Here is a 13,338-nt window from a genome sequence, read left to right on the forward strand (position 1 = left end):
TCCAGAAATGTTTTGTCGACAAATTAACTTCACCTGATTTTCCACCAGCTTAGGATGAGAATGTTGAATGAAATATATTGAAATGAATTTTCATTTTTGGTTTAAGTATTCCTTTAAGAACTTCAGTAGCTCGTAGCTGAAGTTGTCAAATAATTTGGCGTCGCCATTGATTACTAACTTCACTTTATTCAATTAAATTTATTTGACAACTTTAGTTCCCTTTCAGATTTGGATTAATACAAATATAATTGACAAATAAATTATTATTATTATTAATTATTAAGGTAAAACTATCGATCCCCAAAGGGAAATTCACAAGCTTAAATGCAGATAAACTACATTAAATAGTTAAACCATCATCATTAAAGTGATGAACACATGAAGGTATCAATATATATAATAATATTCATTATTCTAAAATATGCCATTCTGCATAATGAGTACTAAGTATACAGTGTATTTTGATGCTAATCATTTGTACTTTTTACTCAAAGAAAATGTAGATTTGTATCTTGACTCAGACAAAAATGTCTGATTATGTACTCGTGGATGAGCAGAATTCCAATGTACAGTATTTTATCTGTTAAAATGAACATTAAGTTGTATGTGTTGCATGTGCGTGCATTTCAGTTCAGGAACTGTTCATACCTGACCGACTGTGGCTGACTTCTCCAACCTGACAGAATATGTGACCCCCACTCCATGTGGTAAGCAGAGTCTTTGAGGGGGGGGGTCATGTTTGTCTCGAGACAGGAACATCTTCAGATTTGACTGGTCTGTAGCAAGACTGTCAAAACTCTGACAGACACACATTGTCTGTCTCGTGGATGGCAAATGAATCAGTCTGTGATGGACAGTATTTATTCACTGTTTATTTAGGCGCGATTCTTGACTAAGAAATGCACTTTGCAAGTAATCAACGATATGTATAGTTATTAGATTAAGAATGTTTCTTGCTTACAAAATAGGTGTAAGTTTGGTTGTAAATATTTTTATAGTCTTCTTTGAAAGTGTTAATTAAACTAACTAACTGTGTGGTTCTTAACACAGCTCAAGTTAAAATTGACTTAGTTTTAGAGTTACATTTTACTCTGTATGGGATTAGGATTTTAACACCAGGAAGAGTTCAATTTTACTCTAAAAAAGGGGTAAAAATTCAACTCTAGTTACATTAACTCTTTAGCCTATTCGATGGCCCCGCATGTATACTCAGATTGAATTGATTTTAACTCAAGGAGTTTATTCCAAAGGCTAGAATTTGCTGTGTACTTTCACTAAAGTACAAGATCAAAGTACTTTTTTCACCACTGCCTACTTCCTGTTGTGTATATCGATACCTTGTTATACTTACAGAGGACACTAAGGTTTTTTGTCATACTCTCTGTTTCATATATTTGATTGGTTGTTATAATATGCTGTAATATTCTTATTCTGAATTTGATCTGTCTATCCGTTTATCCGTCATTTATAGATCACATTATTTTCTGATTGTATTTTTACGTGAAAGAGAATGGAATAAAATTGCTTGACTCTACAAGAGACAAAACAGGACACGTGACTCATAGAAACTCTTTATTTTAGGTAAATTATTTTTGGTTAAAAAAAGTGCATGGTTGCAAATGAAAAAGAATATGGACAGAGTTGAACAAATATTTCAGACGAAATGAGCAGCAGCAAAGAAGTCAATTGTTCATGCTTTCACAATTCAAACAAGACAAAATAATAATCCTAAACTCAACTACTTCACTTGGGCCAAGGAACAAATCTGACATTCAGAGGCGTCTTACACCTTTTGTCCAACAGAGACCAACATTCATAGAGTTTTAAAACAAACACAGCTTAGTTTACTGGCCCCTTCACAGTGATCAAATCTAAATTACCTTTGATCACAATAAAAAATACTGTATAAATAAAAACATATATAAAAAAAAAACCTCGCTGAGAGAATGATAAAATCCCTGTAGGAATCTTCACATTTAGCCTTATGAGGCTTACTTCATTTAAATCCCACACCACAAAACTTTAACAAGCTCCAGTACTCAATGAGGAGTTTGATGCTTTCAGGACCGATCAGACGGGCTTTTGCTAGCTGCTTAAAGTGCACATTTATTACAACTTGAACAAGAAACAGATGGCCTGGATGCAAATTAGTGCAGTGTAGTGTAGATTCTTTAATTCAAACTATTCAGTTGATGTGCCACAGTTTATAAAAACCCACTGCACCATTTCTTTTATTTGCTCTTGTTGCTCAAACAAAAAAAGAGTGTCGTCCTCTGTCTAATGGGACCCTTACAGTGCTAAAGTAATTCATCAAAGTGTGGTTTCAGGATTAAAGTAACCTGTGTATGCGTACACATTACGTGTGCATAACATGCATGTGCCTAATACTGTCCGATTTCACTGAAACAGCTTGACATTATGAGAAATGCACTTATTCACTTTCTTGCGGAGAATGAGATTATAAGGATCTCATGTGTGTCAGTTCAATGTGAAGCTACAGAGACGGTTAGCTTGGCTTAGCATAAAGACTGGAAACAGCCAGCGTGTCTCTGTGCAAAGGCAACAGGTTCTGTTCTTTACATCTGGCGTATAATAAATATCAACTAGCCAGCTTCAGAGGCGCTTGAATTAAATACATTTACTCAATTGTTGTACTTGAGTATTTACATGGGGTGGCATGGTGGAGCAATGGTTAGCACCGTCGCCTCACCGCAACAGGGTTCGAATCCCGGTCTGGGTCCTTCTGTGCAGAGTTTGCATGTTCTCCCTGTGCATACTTTGCCTCTCGGTGTAAGTGTGTGTGGTCTGTCTGACTTTGTGTGTGTCAGCCCTGCGACTGGCTGGCGGCGTGTGCCAACTGTGACTTCATTTGTGCAGAAACGTATTGATCTTCTCATTTAATTCTTGACAAGAAAGTTAAAGAGTGTATTTCCCAAAATGTCTACTAATGTAAAACTACTCTTTTAACTGTTTTATTTCTAGCTGCTGTCATATGATGATACATTTTTTCACATTGATCGGTGCAAACTACTACAAAAGTATATCATCCAGTGAAGAGCATATTGTTGTTGCTGTTGTGTGAAAGTATTGCTTAGGTAAGGCTGAAAAGATGGCGATTTGAATAAACTATTGCAGTGCCCGTTCACGAGGTCATAGCAACCTTTTAACCAGAGAATCAGTGTTTTTACTTGAGAGTTAAAATGCTTATAGTATATGGAGTAATATGCAGTTTACACAATATATAAATATATATAATAATCACTGGTATTTCTGCATCAGTGTGGGGCAAGGAAAATGACAAACAATTTACTGACTGTCACAACAGTCTGTCACATTAGTTTTAGCCATTTTCTCACTCCTGCACACCTTTCAAAGTAAACAGAAAATACAATTAAGCCGAACAACAATGTTAGTTAGTAGTAATGGTGTAGCCTAACATTATGTTAACATAAGAGAAGGTAGGCCTTCATTAGTCCCACAGTGGGGAAATTCATGAGAGCTCCCCGAAAGTGGAGCCAAAACATTTGCCTCGCCCCCTGGTGGCCGGCTGCAGTACAGCTCATAAACCCCTTAGCAATCCTTAGTTAGTAATTCAAATCAATTCAATTTATGTAGCACCTTTTACAGTCAAAACTGTCTCTAGGTGCTTTACAGAAACCCAGAGCCTGAATCCCCGAGCAAGCACACAGTGGCAAGGAGAAACTCCCTTTTAACAGGAAGAAACCTTGAGCAGGACCTCACAAGGGAGAACCATCCTGCTGATAGAAACATACATGCAATAAGCATCATTGATTAGCAGAGGGGACACGAGCCAAACGCATAACTCATAGTACACGTCAAATAAATTTTTCCAGAGATGTTTTCTGTCATTTTATGTAGTTCTTATCACACTGATTTATGTTTAAATGTTAATTTTTCTGATCAGTTTGGTTTTAATTAGTTATTTGCTATAAAGGGGGGCTGAAATGTCATGACTGACTGCTGAACTTACACTGCCATCCCTTATGCCATGCTGTTAGCATGGCTAAGTCTGCTATCCGTGTCTAGATAAATGTGATATGTGATTTTAAATTCTTACTTCTGGAAATGACCCCAGAGTTCTGGTTTCACTGTGACCCTGCATGGAGCACCTTCTAAACTGACATTTCTAAAATCAGTGATTCCTACTAACATTTTCCACAAACAAACATAAAACTGTGATAAATAACTCTGACTAATGACACTGTAATACATCACATAGAAATAGATTAATGTGGTTAATAAGAGAGAGATCAGCACCGACTGTTTGATTCTTCGATCATCATCCGTATTTGGGCACAGCACAAGTGCAGGCCACAGGGACTCTGATAAAATCCTTTTTCACCTCATACTTGCTGGAGTCACTCGGGCACCGAGTTTTCCTCAGGACCATCAGCGTTGTATAAACAGGCACGGAGTTGTAGCTCAGCTCTTCACGCTGGTTGATGATGCAGCCCCGACAAAGGCACTCAGCAACGTTGATCACAGGAGGGAACCTGTTGTTGTCTCGGTCTTGGCTGATCGGAGACAGACAGAACGGACATCGTCAGCTCACAGAATCACGAGCGAACGAGCTCTGGACTAATCACGATGAATCTGCCATCTTTAGTTTTCCTCTGTGAACTGTGACGTGACATTTTCTACAGCTGAATTTCTGACAAGCGTCTTAATGTGCTCTGATTTGTGCAGCAAGTTGAATTTGCTCTAAGTGACGATAAAGCACAGGGCTGAGCCCAGACCAGGTAGAGCTGATATGTTTAACAACAGCTCAGTTCCTTTTAAAGGATAAGTTCACAGTTGTTTTCAACTCTTAAAACAAGCCCTGATCCAAGAAGGCTGGTAAACGCACATAAAACGCACATAAAAACAGAATGCAAACAAACGCCGCCTCACGTAGTAACATCTTTTAGACGGTCAGGGTGTTTGACAAAGCGGGGAACTTCGCCCAATCCCTGGTTGTGAACGACCGAGCCTTTCGAAGATGTCCCCTTCAAACCCAGTCATGACACTATCACCTGTCACCTATGAACCGCCTCACCTGACTTTTTAACAAAGTCAGCCTAGTATCCCCTGAAAAAATACAGACAGACGTGAAGGAGACATACACAGATTTTAAAGGAATAAGTTCACACCAGTCTGTCCAATAGTTCCAGGAGGTTAGACCACTCAAAGGGTCAAGCCTCTCCAGGAAAACACGGAGGCAGCCTCAGCTCCTTCAGAAAGCTGAGCACAAGAACCACATGCTCCTCTGATCACACACTCTCAGTCCTGCTGTGTTTGGCTCCGCTGTAAGCTATTAGCGTCGTTAGCTGTTAGCTCCCTCAGCCAAACACTGCAGAACTGAGCTGTCTTCCTGCTGAGCTGAGCACAGACGTGATGAGCGAGGTCCTGCCAGCAGCCGTTTGTGACTTCAGTTCTGTTGATTCGATCAGATGTGGGAGTTGTTTTACATGTGTGGTATTGAAGAAGTATTTATACTGTGAGCTCCACGCTTACCAGCTGCACCATCAAAGCGAAGAATAAATTCACAGATCAGCGATTAGAATCCAATGACATGATGAACACTGTTTTGTGGCTGGCTGTTCTACACAATGAGTACTTATACTGTACTTCATATATACTTACTATATTTCGATGCTGATACTTTTGAACCAAGCCCAGTTTTAAACAATGATTTTTAGTTTTAACAGAGTATTTTCTGCACTGTAGTACTGGCATTTTTCCTTAAGTAAAACTTCTGAGTACTTCCTCCACTACTGTTGTGATAGCCGGGCTGTCAAAGTACTGAAATGAAGTATCAAATCATTGCCACAAAACAATACAATATGCATGACTTGACTCGGGCTATTCTGCATAATGTGTACTTATACTTTAGGTACCTTAAGTACATTTTGATGCTGATGCTTTTAAATTAAGTACAGCTTTGAATGAATGATTTTTACATTTGGGACAATCAAAAAATACAGAAATTCTGAACAAAACTATAACATATTACAGATGCATTACAGATGTGTAGCACTGTCAGAAAAGTTTAAAAAGTAGTGTTAATTTAAAAAAAAATCCCATTTTCCTGACTGGTCTTTCCTTCAGCTGCGGTATTGAAAGACATACCGAATATCACTGTTTTCACATCAGCTTAAAATGCTGACGTGATTTGTGCTCGCTGCAGGTGCTCGCATACCTGAACTTCCACGGGGAAAGCGCGCGGTGGCTCAGCGCACCGTCGCGCATTTCTCTGGCTGCCTGCTCGCACGTCGTGGCGTCCCGCAGCGGCACGTTTCCGCTCAGGCTCTTCAGCATTACCTGAAGCTTGGTAGCTCTGTTGTTGAACGCATTCACGTCGACGCATCTAGTGGAGGAAGCGCGGTGGTTGAAGATCAGCAGCGAGCCGAGGCCCAACTATAAACAATTCAAAACAAAACATTTGAAACGCTGTGGTCACAAAACCGCCTCAGGTATGAACTTCAACAACTTTCTCTGAAGCAAAGTGCGCTCCCTCTGGTTCGCACTGAGTATTACCATCAGCTGACTGACCCCCAACATCTTGAACCCCGACGAGTTTGACTGTGACCAGCAGCTCCATTGGACCTGACATATTTATACCAGTCTCTATATGTGGAGGTTTGTGGAAGGAAAATCCTAAAGCAAAGTACTTCCTTCTTGCTAAATCACTGACATGGAGAAACGTCAGCATCTGGACCCGCCCCACTGCGCATGGGCGGCGCCTGTCTCCTGTGAGAAAGTAAATTGTTGTGTTTTTAAATACACCATATAGACAAAAGTAATCAGACACTCCTATTCATGGCCCTTTTCTATTCCAGCATGACTGTGCCCCAGTGCACAAAGCAAAGCTCCATAAAGACATGGTTGGATGAGTTTGGTGTGGAAGAACTTGACTGGCCCACACAGAGCCCTGACCTCAACCCCATCCAACACCTTTGGGATGAACTGGAACGGAGATTGTGAGCCAGGCCTTTTGGTCCAACATCAGTGTGTGACCTCACAAATGCTCTACTGCATGAATGGGCACAAATTCCCACAGAAACACTCCAACATGTTGTGGAAAGCCTTCACAGAGGAGTGGAAGCTGTTAGAGCTGCAAAGCTGTCTGTGTGTTTACAATGAGACGTCATTAAAGTCCCTGTTGGTGTGATGGTCAAGTGTCCCAATACTTTTGTCTATATAGTGTTCTTGGAGCACCTCATCAGAAAATTTTAAAACTTTTGCAATGCAAGAAAACCATATTAAAACCTAAGAGAGAGATTGCACAGACACCAGCGGAACAGACGGGAAGTGATGTCAGAGCTGTCTCAGGTGAGTATTTCACCTGTTGTAGGCCTGCTGCTGTACTTTGTGCTATTTCCAAATGTTAGCATAATGAGGAAGGGTGCTCCAACTGATTGGTCGCCAGTTGTTATGAGCCATACCTGACACAGGTACTCAGTACCTTGAGTTTGGAGTTGCAGACATTGCATGAGTGAACGTTCAACCAAACGTAAACATATCGGGCCTCAATCATCTAAAAATATACATTCAACATTAAACTTTATATGTAAATGTAAATGGGCAAAAACGTGCACAAACAGGCAACTTAACCTGATCATGAAATTAACTGTGAATTGTCCACAGGGAAGCGAGAGAGCTCATTGTTTTCATGACGAAGTTTTTTTCTCTGTTTCTAAATCCAGGCTGCAAAACACTTATAAGAGCCAGGTTCAGAGGAGGCGGGGGAGTGTGGTGTTGCGTCACAGCAGGAATGTGTCATCATGTTATATGTGAGCTGCTCTGGCTGTGGGTCAAGGTCCACAAGCACTTACTGTCCTTTCTGCTGGATCCACGGCAACAAGTACACATAGAAACAGTGAAAATACACGTGAGGAGGACATCCAAGGGACAGACAGGTGGAGATCAGTGGTGGAGGGAATACTCACACATTACTGAAGGGCAGTTTAAGCTGTTTCAATACACAGTAATGTGACCATAATGTTTTCATTTAACATTACATTGACTTTAACATTCACAGCGCAATAAAAACAAAGTCTGTAAATGCTTCAATAAACACAAGTTATGTGGACTTTAACCCTTTTTTATCATCAATCATCAAAAAGCAACGTAAATATATAATAAGTTGTAAACAGACATATTTGAATGTTTATTAATGTACGGCATTTGTATTATAACTTTATATCATTACATCATCATCATTTATCCCTCTGAGTATCAAGTATAAATCATACATATATAAAATAGTTAGGTTAGGGTGTCAGACCCGTAACCGGAGGATCGCTGGTTCGATTCCCCGTACCGGTGTCCATGGCTGAGGTACCCTTGAGCAAGGTACCTAACCCCCACTGCTCCCCGGGCGCTGCACGCGGTCGCCCACTGCCCCGGGTTTGCTGTGTGTGTGTGCACGTCACTTGGGTGGGTTAAATGCAGAGCACGAATTTCGTTGGAGTGAGTTCCCTCCAATGACAAGATAGCATATAGCATTGTTTATATTTATATTTATTTTGTTAAGAAACTGGGCTGATACTGGGACCGGGGAAACTAATTTCGTTCCACTCATGTTTTACGTGTGTGAAATGACAATAAAGCTCCTTGAATCCTTGAATCCTTGAATATGTCACTTTCATCATTTGTTCATATTTTACATTGCACTGCAAGTTTTTCTTGCACTTTTATTTCCTTTCATCCATTTTCTATCCCACTGATCCATCAGGGGTCGGGCTGGAGCCTGTCCCAGGTTCACCCTGGACTGGTCACCACACACACGCTTACACACACACTCTCACACACTCACACCTCGGGGCAAAGCAGAGACCGGGATTCGAACCTGGAACCCTCTTGCTGTAAGGCGACGGCGCTGACGCCTGCACCAGAGTGTGACAAGAGGTCAAAGGTCAGAGAGTTTGGGAACCACCACCATCTTAATAAGCTCATCATCTCTACATCTTTTATCTCAAATCGTAAAGAACAATTCCTGAAGTGATTAATTGATTATCAACATTGCTGTGAATTCATTTTCTGGCAGCTCACTTGTAAACTGAGCTGACTCTCAACTCCATGTGGCTCTCAGGCTCATAAGTTAAACTGATCTATGAATATCTTTGATTGCAGGCTACTTTATATCCTATGTATAAGGAAAAAGCATTTTTACACAGTTGTAATTAAAAATATAAGATAGAGAAGCTATGATCAACTTTACAACTAATTACTGTCCTCTAACTGCACTTCTGCTCTGTTGCATTTGTGTTTTATTTGTTTTATCTCTGTCTAATTTTGAAGTCTCACTGTCTTCTGTCTTAGGTGGTGAAAAATGCGACATTCACTGCCACCAGGTATCCAGCTCAGTCTCATTCCCTGTCTGTTGTATGTCCTTCTATAGAAATACTAATACCACACTGTAAAATGTAAAATGTATATACCACATCAATAGATTAATTGACCAATTGTTAGAGTTGTACTGACTTTAACAGGACACATTTTATAAGCTATTCATGTGTTTTGTATTCAGATATCTTGTGAATGTACTTAATTACATTCCACCGCTGATCAAAGAGCATAATTACACTATAGAGACAAAAGTATTGGGACGCCTGACCACTTGACCAACAGGGACTTTAATGACGTCTCATTGTAAACACACAGACAGCTTTGCAGCTCTAACAGCTTCCACTCTTCTGTGAAGGCTTTCCACAACATGTTGGAGTGTTTCTGTGGGAATTTGTGCCCATTCATGCAGTAGAGCATTTGTGAGGTCACACACTGATGTTGGACCAAAAGGCCTGGCTCACAATCTCCGTTCCAGTTCATCCCAAAGGTGTTGGATGGGGTTGAGGTCAGGGCTCTGTGTGGGCCAGTCAAGTTCTTCCACACCAAACTCATCCAACCATGTCTTTATGGAGCTTTGCTTTGTGCACTGGGGCACAGTCATGCTGGAATAGAAAAGGGCCTTCAACAAACTGTTGCCACAAAGTTGGAAGCATAGCATTGTCCAAAATGTCTTGGTGTGCTGAAGCATTAAGATTTCCCTTCACTGGGAGTCAGGGGCCGAGCCCAAACCCTGAGAAACAGCCCCTGTCCGAATACTTTTATATAATATCCATATAATGTACATCTACTCTTTCTTCCTCATTAAGAAATTCTGGATGTGCTCTGATATCATGTTTACCATGTTCTCCATTTTAATTTAGCACACTAGCATGCTAGTATTTGCTAAAACGAACTAAGTCCAAAATACAGCTGAGACTAATGGGAATGGGAAAGTACTGGAGACATTAATGTATTTAAGTGGTTTTTCTAGCTTTTTGTCCAAGCTATTTTGCACAAAAGCACAAATGCATCATGGTGACACTACAGAAAAAAAGTGTGGGATGACCAGACAAAAGTCAGTTGACTTCATCCTCTGGGGACCTTGAATGTTTGTACAAAAGAAATGTTGTCCGATCTGCAGTCTTCCTGAAAGACTCACAGGTGAGCTAGATTTTCTGGATTTTATTTCTGTCTTTTGATGCCTTCCCATAAGGAAGCCAGGCAGGTAAATGCTCAGTGCTGGAGGGGATTTTCCACTTACATTATCATCTTGTAGTGCAGGTGTGAGCAGCAGTGACGGTCCTCAGGAATGATTCAGCATGTCAGTTTTTGGATTTTTGTGTCTCTTTTACTATAACCTCACCACTGGGAGACTCCAAGGTCAGAGCCACACAGCCTACATGTATTAGCTTTAGCTTCTTGAAGCATTAAAAATAAACAGGACAGTACAGAGAACAGCAGATAATAAACTACATGCCTTCAAACAACCATGAGGCTGCCGCTTGCGTTCAGAATAAAACTTGTTCACAACTATTGGATGGTTGTTGTGAAATTTGCTCCAGAGGTTCTCCAGAGGATAAATTCTCACTGCTTTTCCTCTTTTGGTTCAAAGTGAAACACAAATGTATTGTTCTTGTTTAATCGTCAGTGGGTAATAATCTCTCAAAGAAATGCTTAATCAGATATAATGCAAATACATCAGAGGCACAATGCGGAGATAAGAGCATCGTGAAAGAATTACATCACACTGTATAACCTGCTGTGTGGGCCTCGTGCCAGTTGTAGACAATACCAGAAACTTACTCATGAATGTCCTGAGGTTGTTTTATTTTATTTTGCAACACGATTGGCTGCTCTGCACATCTGATTTCCCACACATACAGCAGTTTTAACTCAGGTAGGCGTAACAATCAGACACGTACACACACACACACACACACACACACACACACACACGCACACACGAGTTGGCTTCGATTTGCTGTTGACAACAGAACACACACTTCTGTTGGTTCAAGTCAAACACACTGCGGTAACTTCTAGATGCTTTTGGTCTAACGTGGGACTTTTTGTCAAATGTCCAGGTGGGTGGAGAGACTTTTGGGGACATTCCCAGTGCAACTGCTCTGCAGGCAGCATCTCCAAGCAGCAGAGGAACTGATTCGTTTCTGCTGTCTCTTACCAGCAGGTAAATCTCACCTGTAAACACGTATCTGCAGCTCCTTACACAAAAAATATAAACTTTATTTTTGTCATCTAACAAATACTAAGTTACAAGTAACCTATGAGACAGTTAGTGCATCAAAGAAAGCGAATTGCTGTTTAAAATGCACAATAGCTTTTGCTTCCTGTGATTTATGAAAAATGACAAACAGTTCAAAGTGGCATTGGAACATTTATTATCACTATCTTCAACACAAAGAGCGCATAACTGAATGAAATGCATCTTGTGAATGAAAGCATGTTCATTTTCTTATCCTGAAAATGCAGATTAGTTAGGAGGACTTTTTGAAAACTCCAGTAATGTGAGAAGTTATCCCTCGGAAAGCGCGGCTCATTGTGCACTTCCTGTGACCAACTGTGCCGTTTAACAATTATTCTGCATTCACTGTGTGGCTAGAACACCTCTTGCTTTGGTTTAGGAAAACATTGTGGTTTGGGTTCAAAACTGCGTCACCATTTAAACACGTCTCATGGAGCATGAATCAGCTGCTTCCATGTGCACAGCATTTGTGCAAGAAGGCAGCACCATCTGTGAGTCTCCTGAGAGGCAAAATCCAGGGGAAAATCCTTGATGTTTAAATGTTGTAACCTCACATTATTTAACAAAGGCAGAGCTTCTCTCAGCTGAGTTTCAGCAGTGGTCTTCGGTCAGTCAGTGCCCCCTGCGGAGGAAAGGCGTGACCGAGAGCCCGCTGAGCTGCCCCGCGTGCTGGAAGACGGTTTCACCGGAAGCCCACATCAGCTGTGTGTTTGCCGCCGCAGTCACCTGGACCTTGATCGAATTTCACTTCAGACATTCCTCAGCGCAGACATCAATCATGTCAGTGTGGTGATGCAATGTGGCAGCTTTCTCCTCCCCGTCAGTATAAATGTCTGACACCTCTATTTAGACACAGCTTATCATCAGAGCGCGTTCACAGTCCTGCACTGCATGACTCAACAAGACGGCCTCGGCCATGTCTGATGCAACCACACAGCCACCGCAGCTGGCTGCTGGCTGCTGGCTGCTGTGTGTGGCTATTTTTACTTTGAGGTTAAGCTGTTTTGTTGCTGCGACAACCCTGATTATCTGTTTTCCCCTAAAATACCCATGAAATAAAGCACACCAATTCTGCATTAAAAAGAGGGAAAAAAAAGGGAAATGTCATGTTTCTCTACTTTTTTGTTTTCCTTTTCTTTAGTTTTTGGAACCTGTGACACGGAAATTGTTGAACCTGGGAAGGAATTTCCCGTCATCACTGATAACCTTGTTTCTCTTCTCAGCTTGGAATTTGTTAAGGTTTATGGTGACTTCCCCACTCTACAAACGCCGTCAGGAGTAACAGCGCAAGTTTTAAGGTAATTCAAACATTATTTTATTTGAAACTAAGACCAGAGCAACACCATGAATAAATGAGTGGTGGTTACAATCAGTGTTGAATGTGTGTGTGTGCGTGTTGTGAAGGCAAAACAAAAAGCAGAAGCAAACTAAAAAGTAGATGATGATAAAGATGGAGATGGCGATGACTTGAATCCAGCCAGCCAGGTGAGATGGCTCCGCCCATCCTTACCTGCAGCCAAGCTGCTCAGGAGTCCGTCGCTGTCACTGTGCACAGTAACTCTCAACTCACTGTTTTTCATGCTCTTATTTTTATTATTTTTTTGGGAAATAACCTTGAAGAAAAAAGACGAAACGCATACGCACTGAAGCAGCTGCCCTCGTTTTCCATGCACATAATTAATTTCTCGAGTCTCTCAGAAAAGCGAACAGCTGGATTATCTCTCAGGAATATTCCTCTGCTGGAT

At 41.0% G+C, this 13,338-nt stretch overlaps 2 protein-coding genes across 2 annotated transcripts in view; one reads left to right on the forward strand and one right to left on the reverse strand.

Moving 5' to 3' along the window:
- LOC124063151 (beta-1,3-galactosyltransferase 2-like) overlaps positions 1-804 on the forward strand; it is a 30,771-nt gene extending 29,967 nt beyond the window's left edge. Inside the window, exon 4 of the mRNA XM_046396550.1 lies at positions 631-804. Within this exon, the coding sequence (XP_046252506.1) occupies positions 631-652 (22 nt within the window). The 3' untranslated portion in view covers positions 653-804. The remainder of the gene's footprint in view (positions 1-630) is intronic.
- A 755-nt stretch (positions 805-1,559) lies between these two features.
- LOC124063186 (interleukin-17C-like) lies at positions 1,560-6,767 on the reverse strand. Its single transcript, XM_046396580.1, has 3 exons — positions 6,538-6,767; positions 6,200-6,417; positions 1,560-4,535 (listed from the first exon to the last, which is right to left on the reverse strand). The coding sequence occupies exons 1-3, from the start codon at positions 6,559-6,561 to the stop codon at positions 4,301-4,303; spliced, it is 477 nt and encodes a 158-aa protein (XP_046252536.1). The 5' UTR covers positions 6,562-6,767; the 3' UTR covers positions 1,560-4,300.
- Positions 6,768-13,338: the final 6,571 nt, after the last annotated feature.

Source organism: Scatophagus argus, chromosome 1 (genome assembly GCF_020382885.2).
Source record: "Scatophagus argus isolate fScaArg1 chromosome 1, fScaArg1.pri, whole genome shotgun sequence".
NCBI classification, from domain to species: domain Eukaryota; kingdom Metazoa; phylum Chordata; class Actinopteri; family Scatophagidae; genus Scatophagus; species Scatophagus argus.

Excerpts from the sequence above, each read along its gene's own strand:
- LOC124063186 (XM_046396580.1), bottom strand. The coding sequence starts at position 6,561 with ATGTTGGGGGTCAGTCAGCTGATG. Across the intron at positions 6,418-6,537 it reads TGGGGGTCAGTCAGCTGATG|TTGGGCCTCGGCTCGCTGCT; the intron begins GTAATACTCAGT and ends AATTGTTTATAG. Across the intron at positions 4,536-6,199 it reads CTTTCCCCGTGGAAGTTCAG|CCAAGACCGAGACAACAACA; the intron begins GTATGCGAGCAC and ends GTCTCCGATCAG.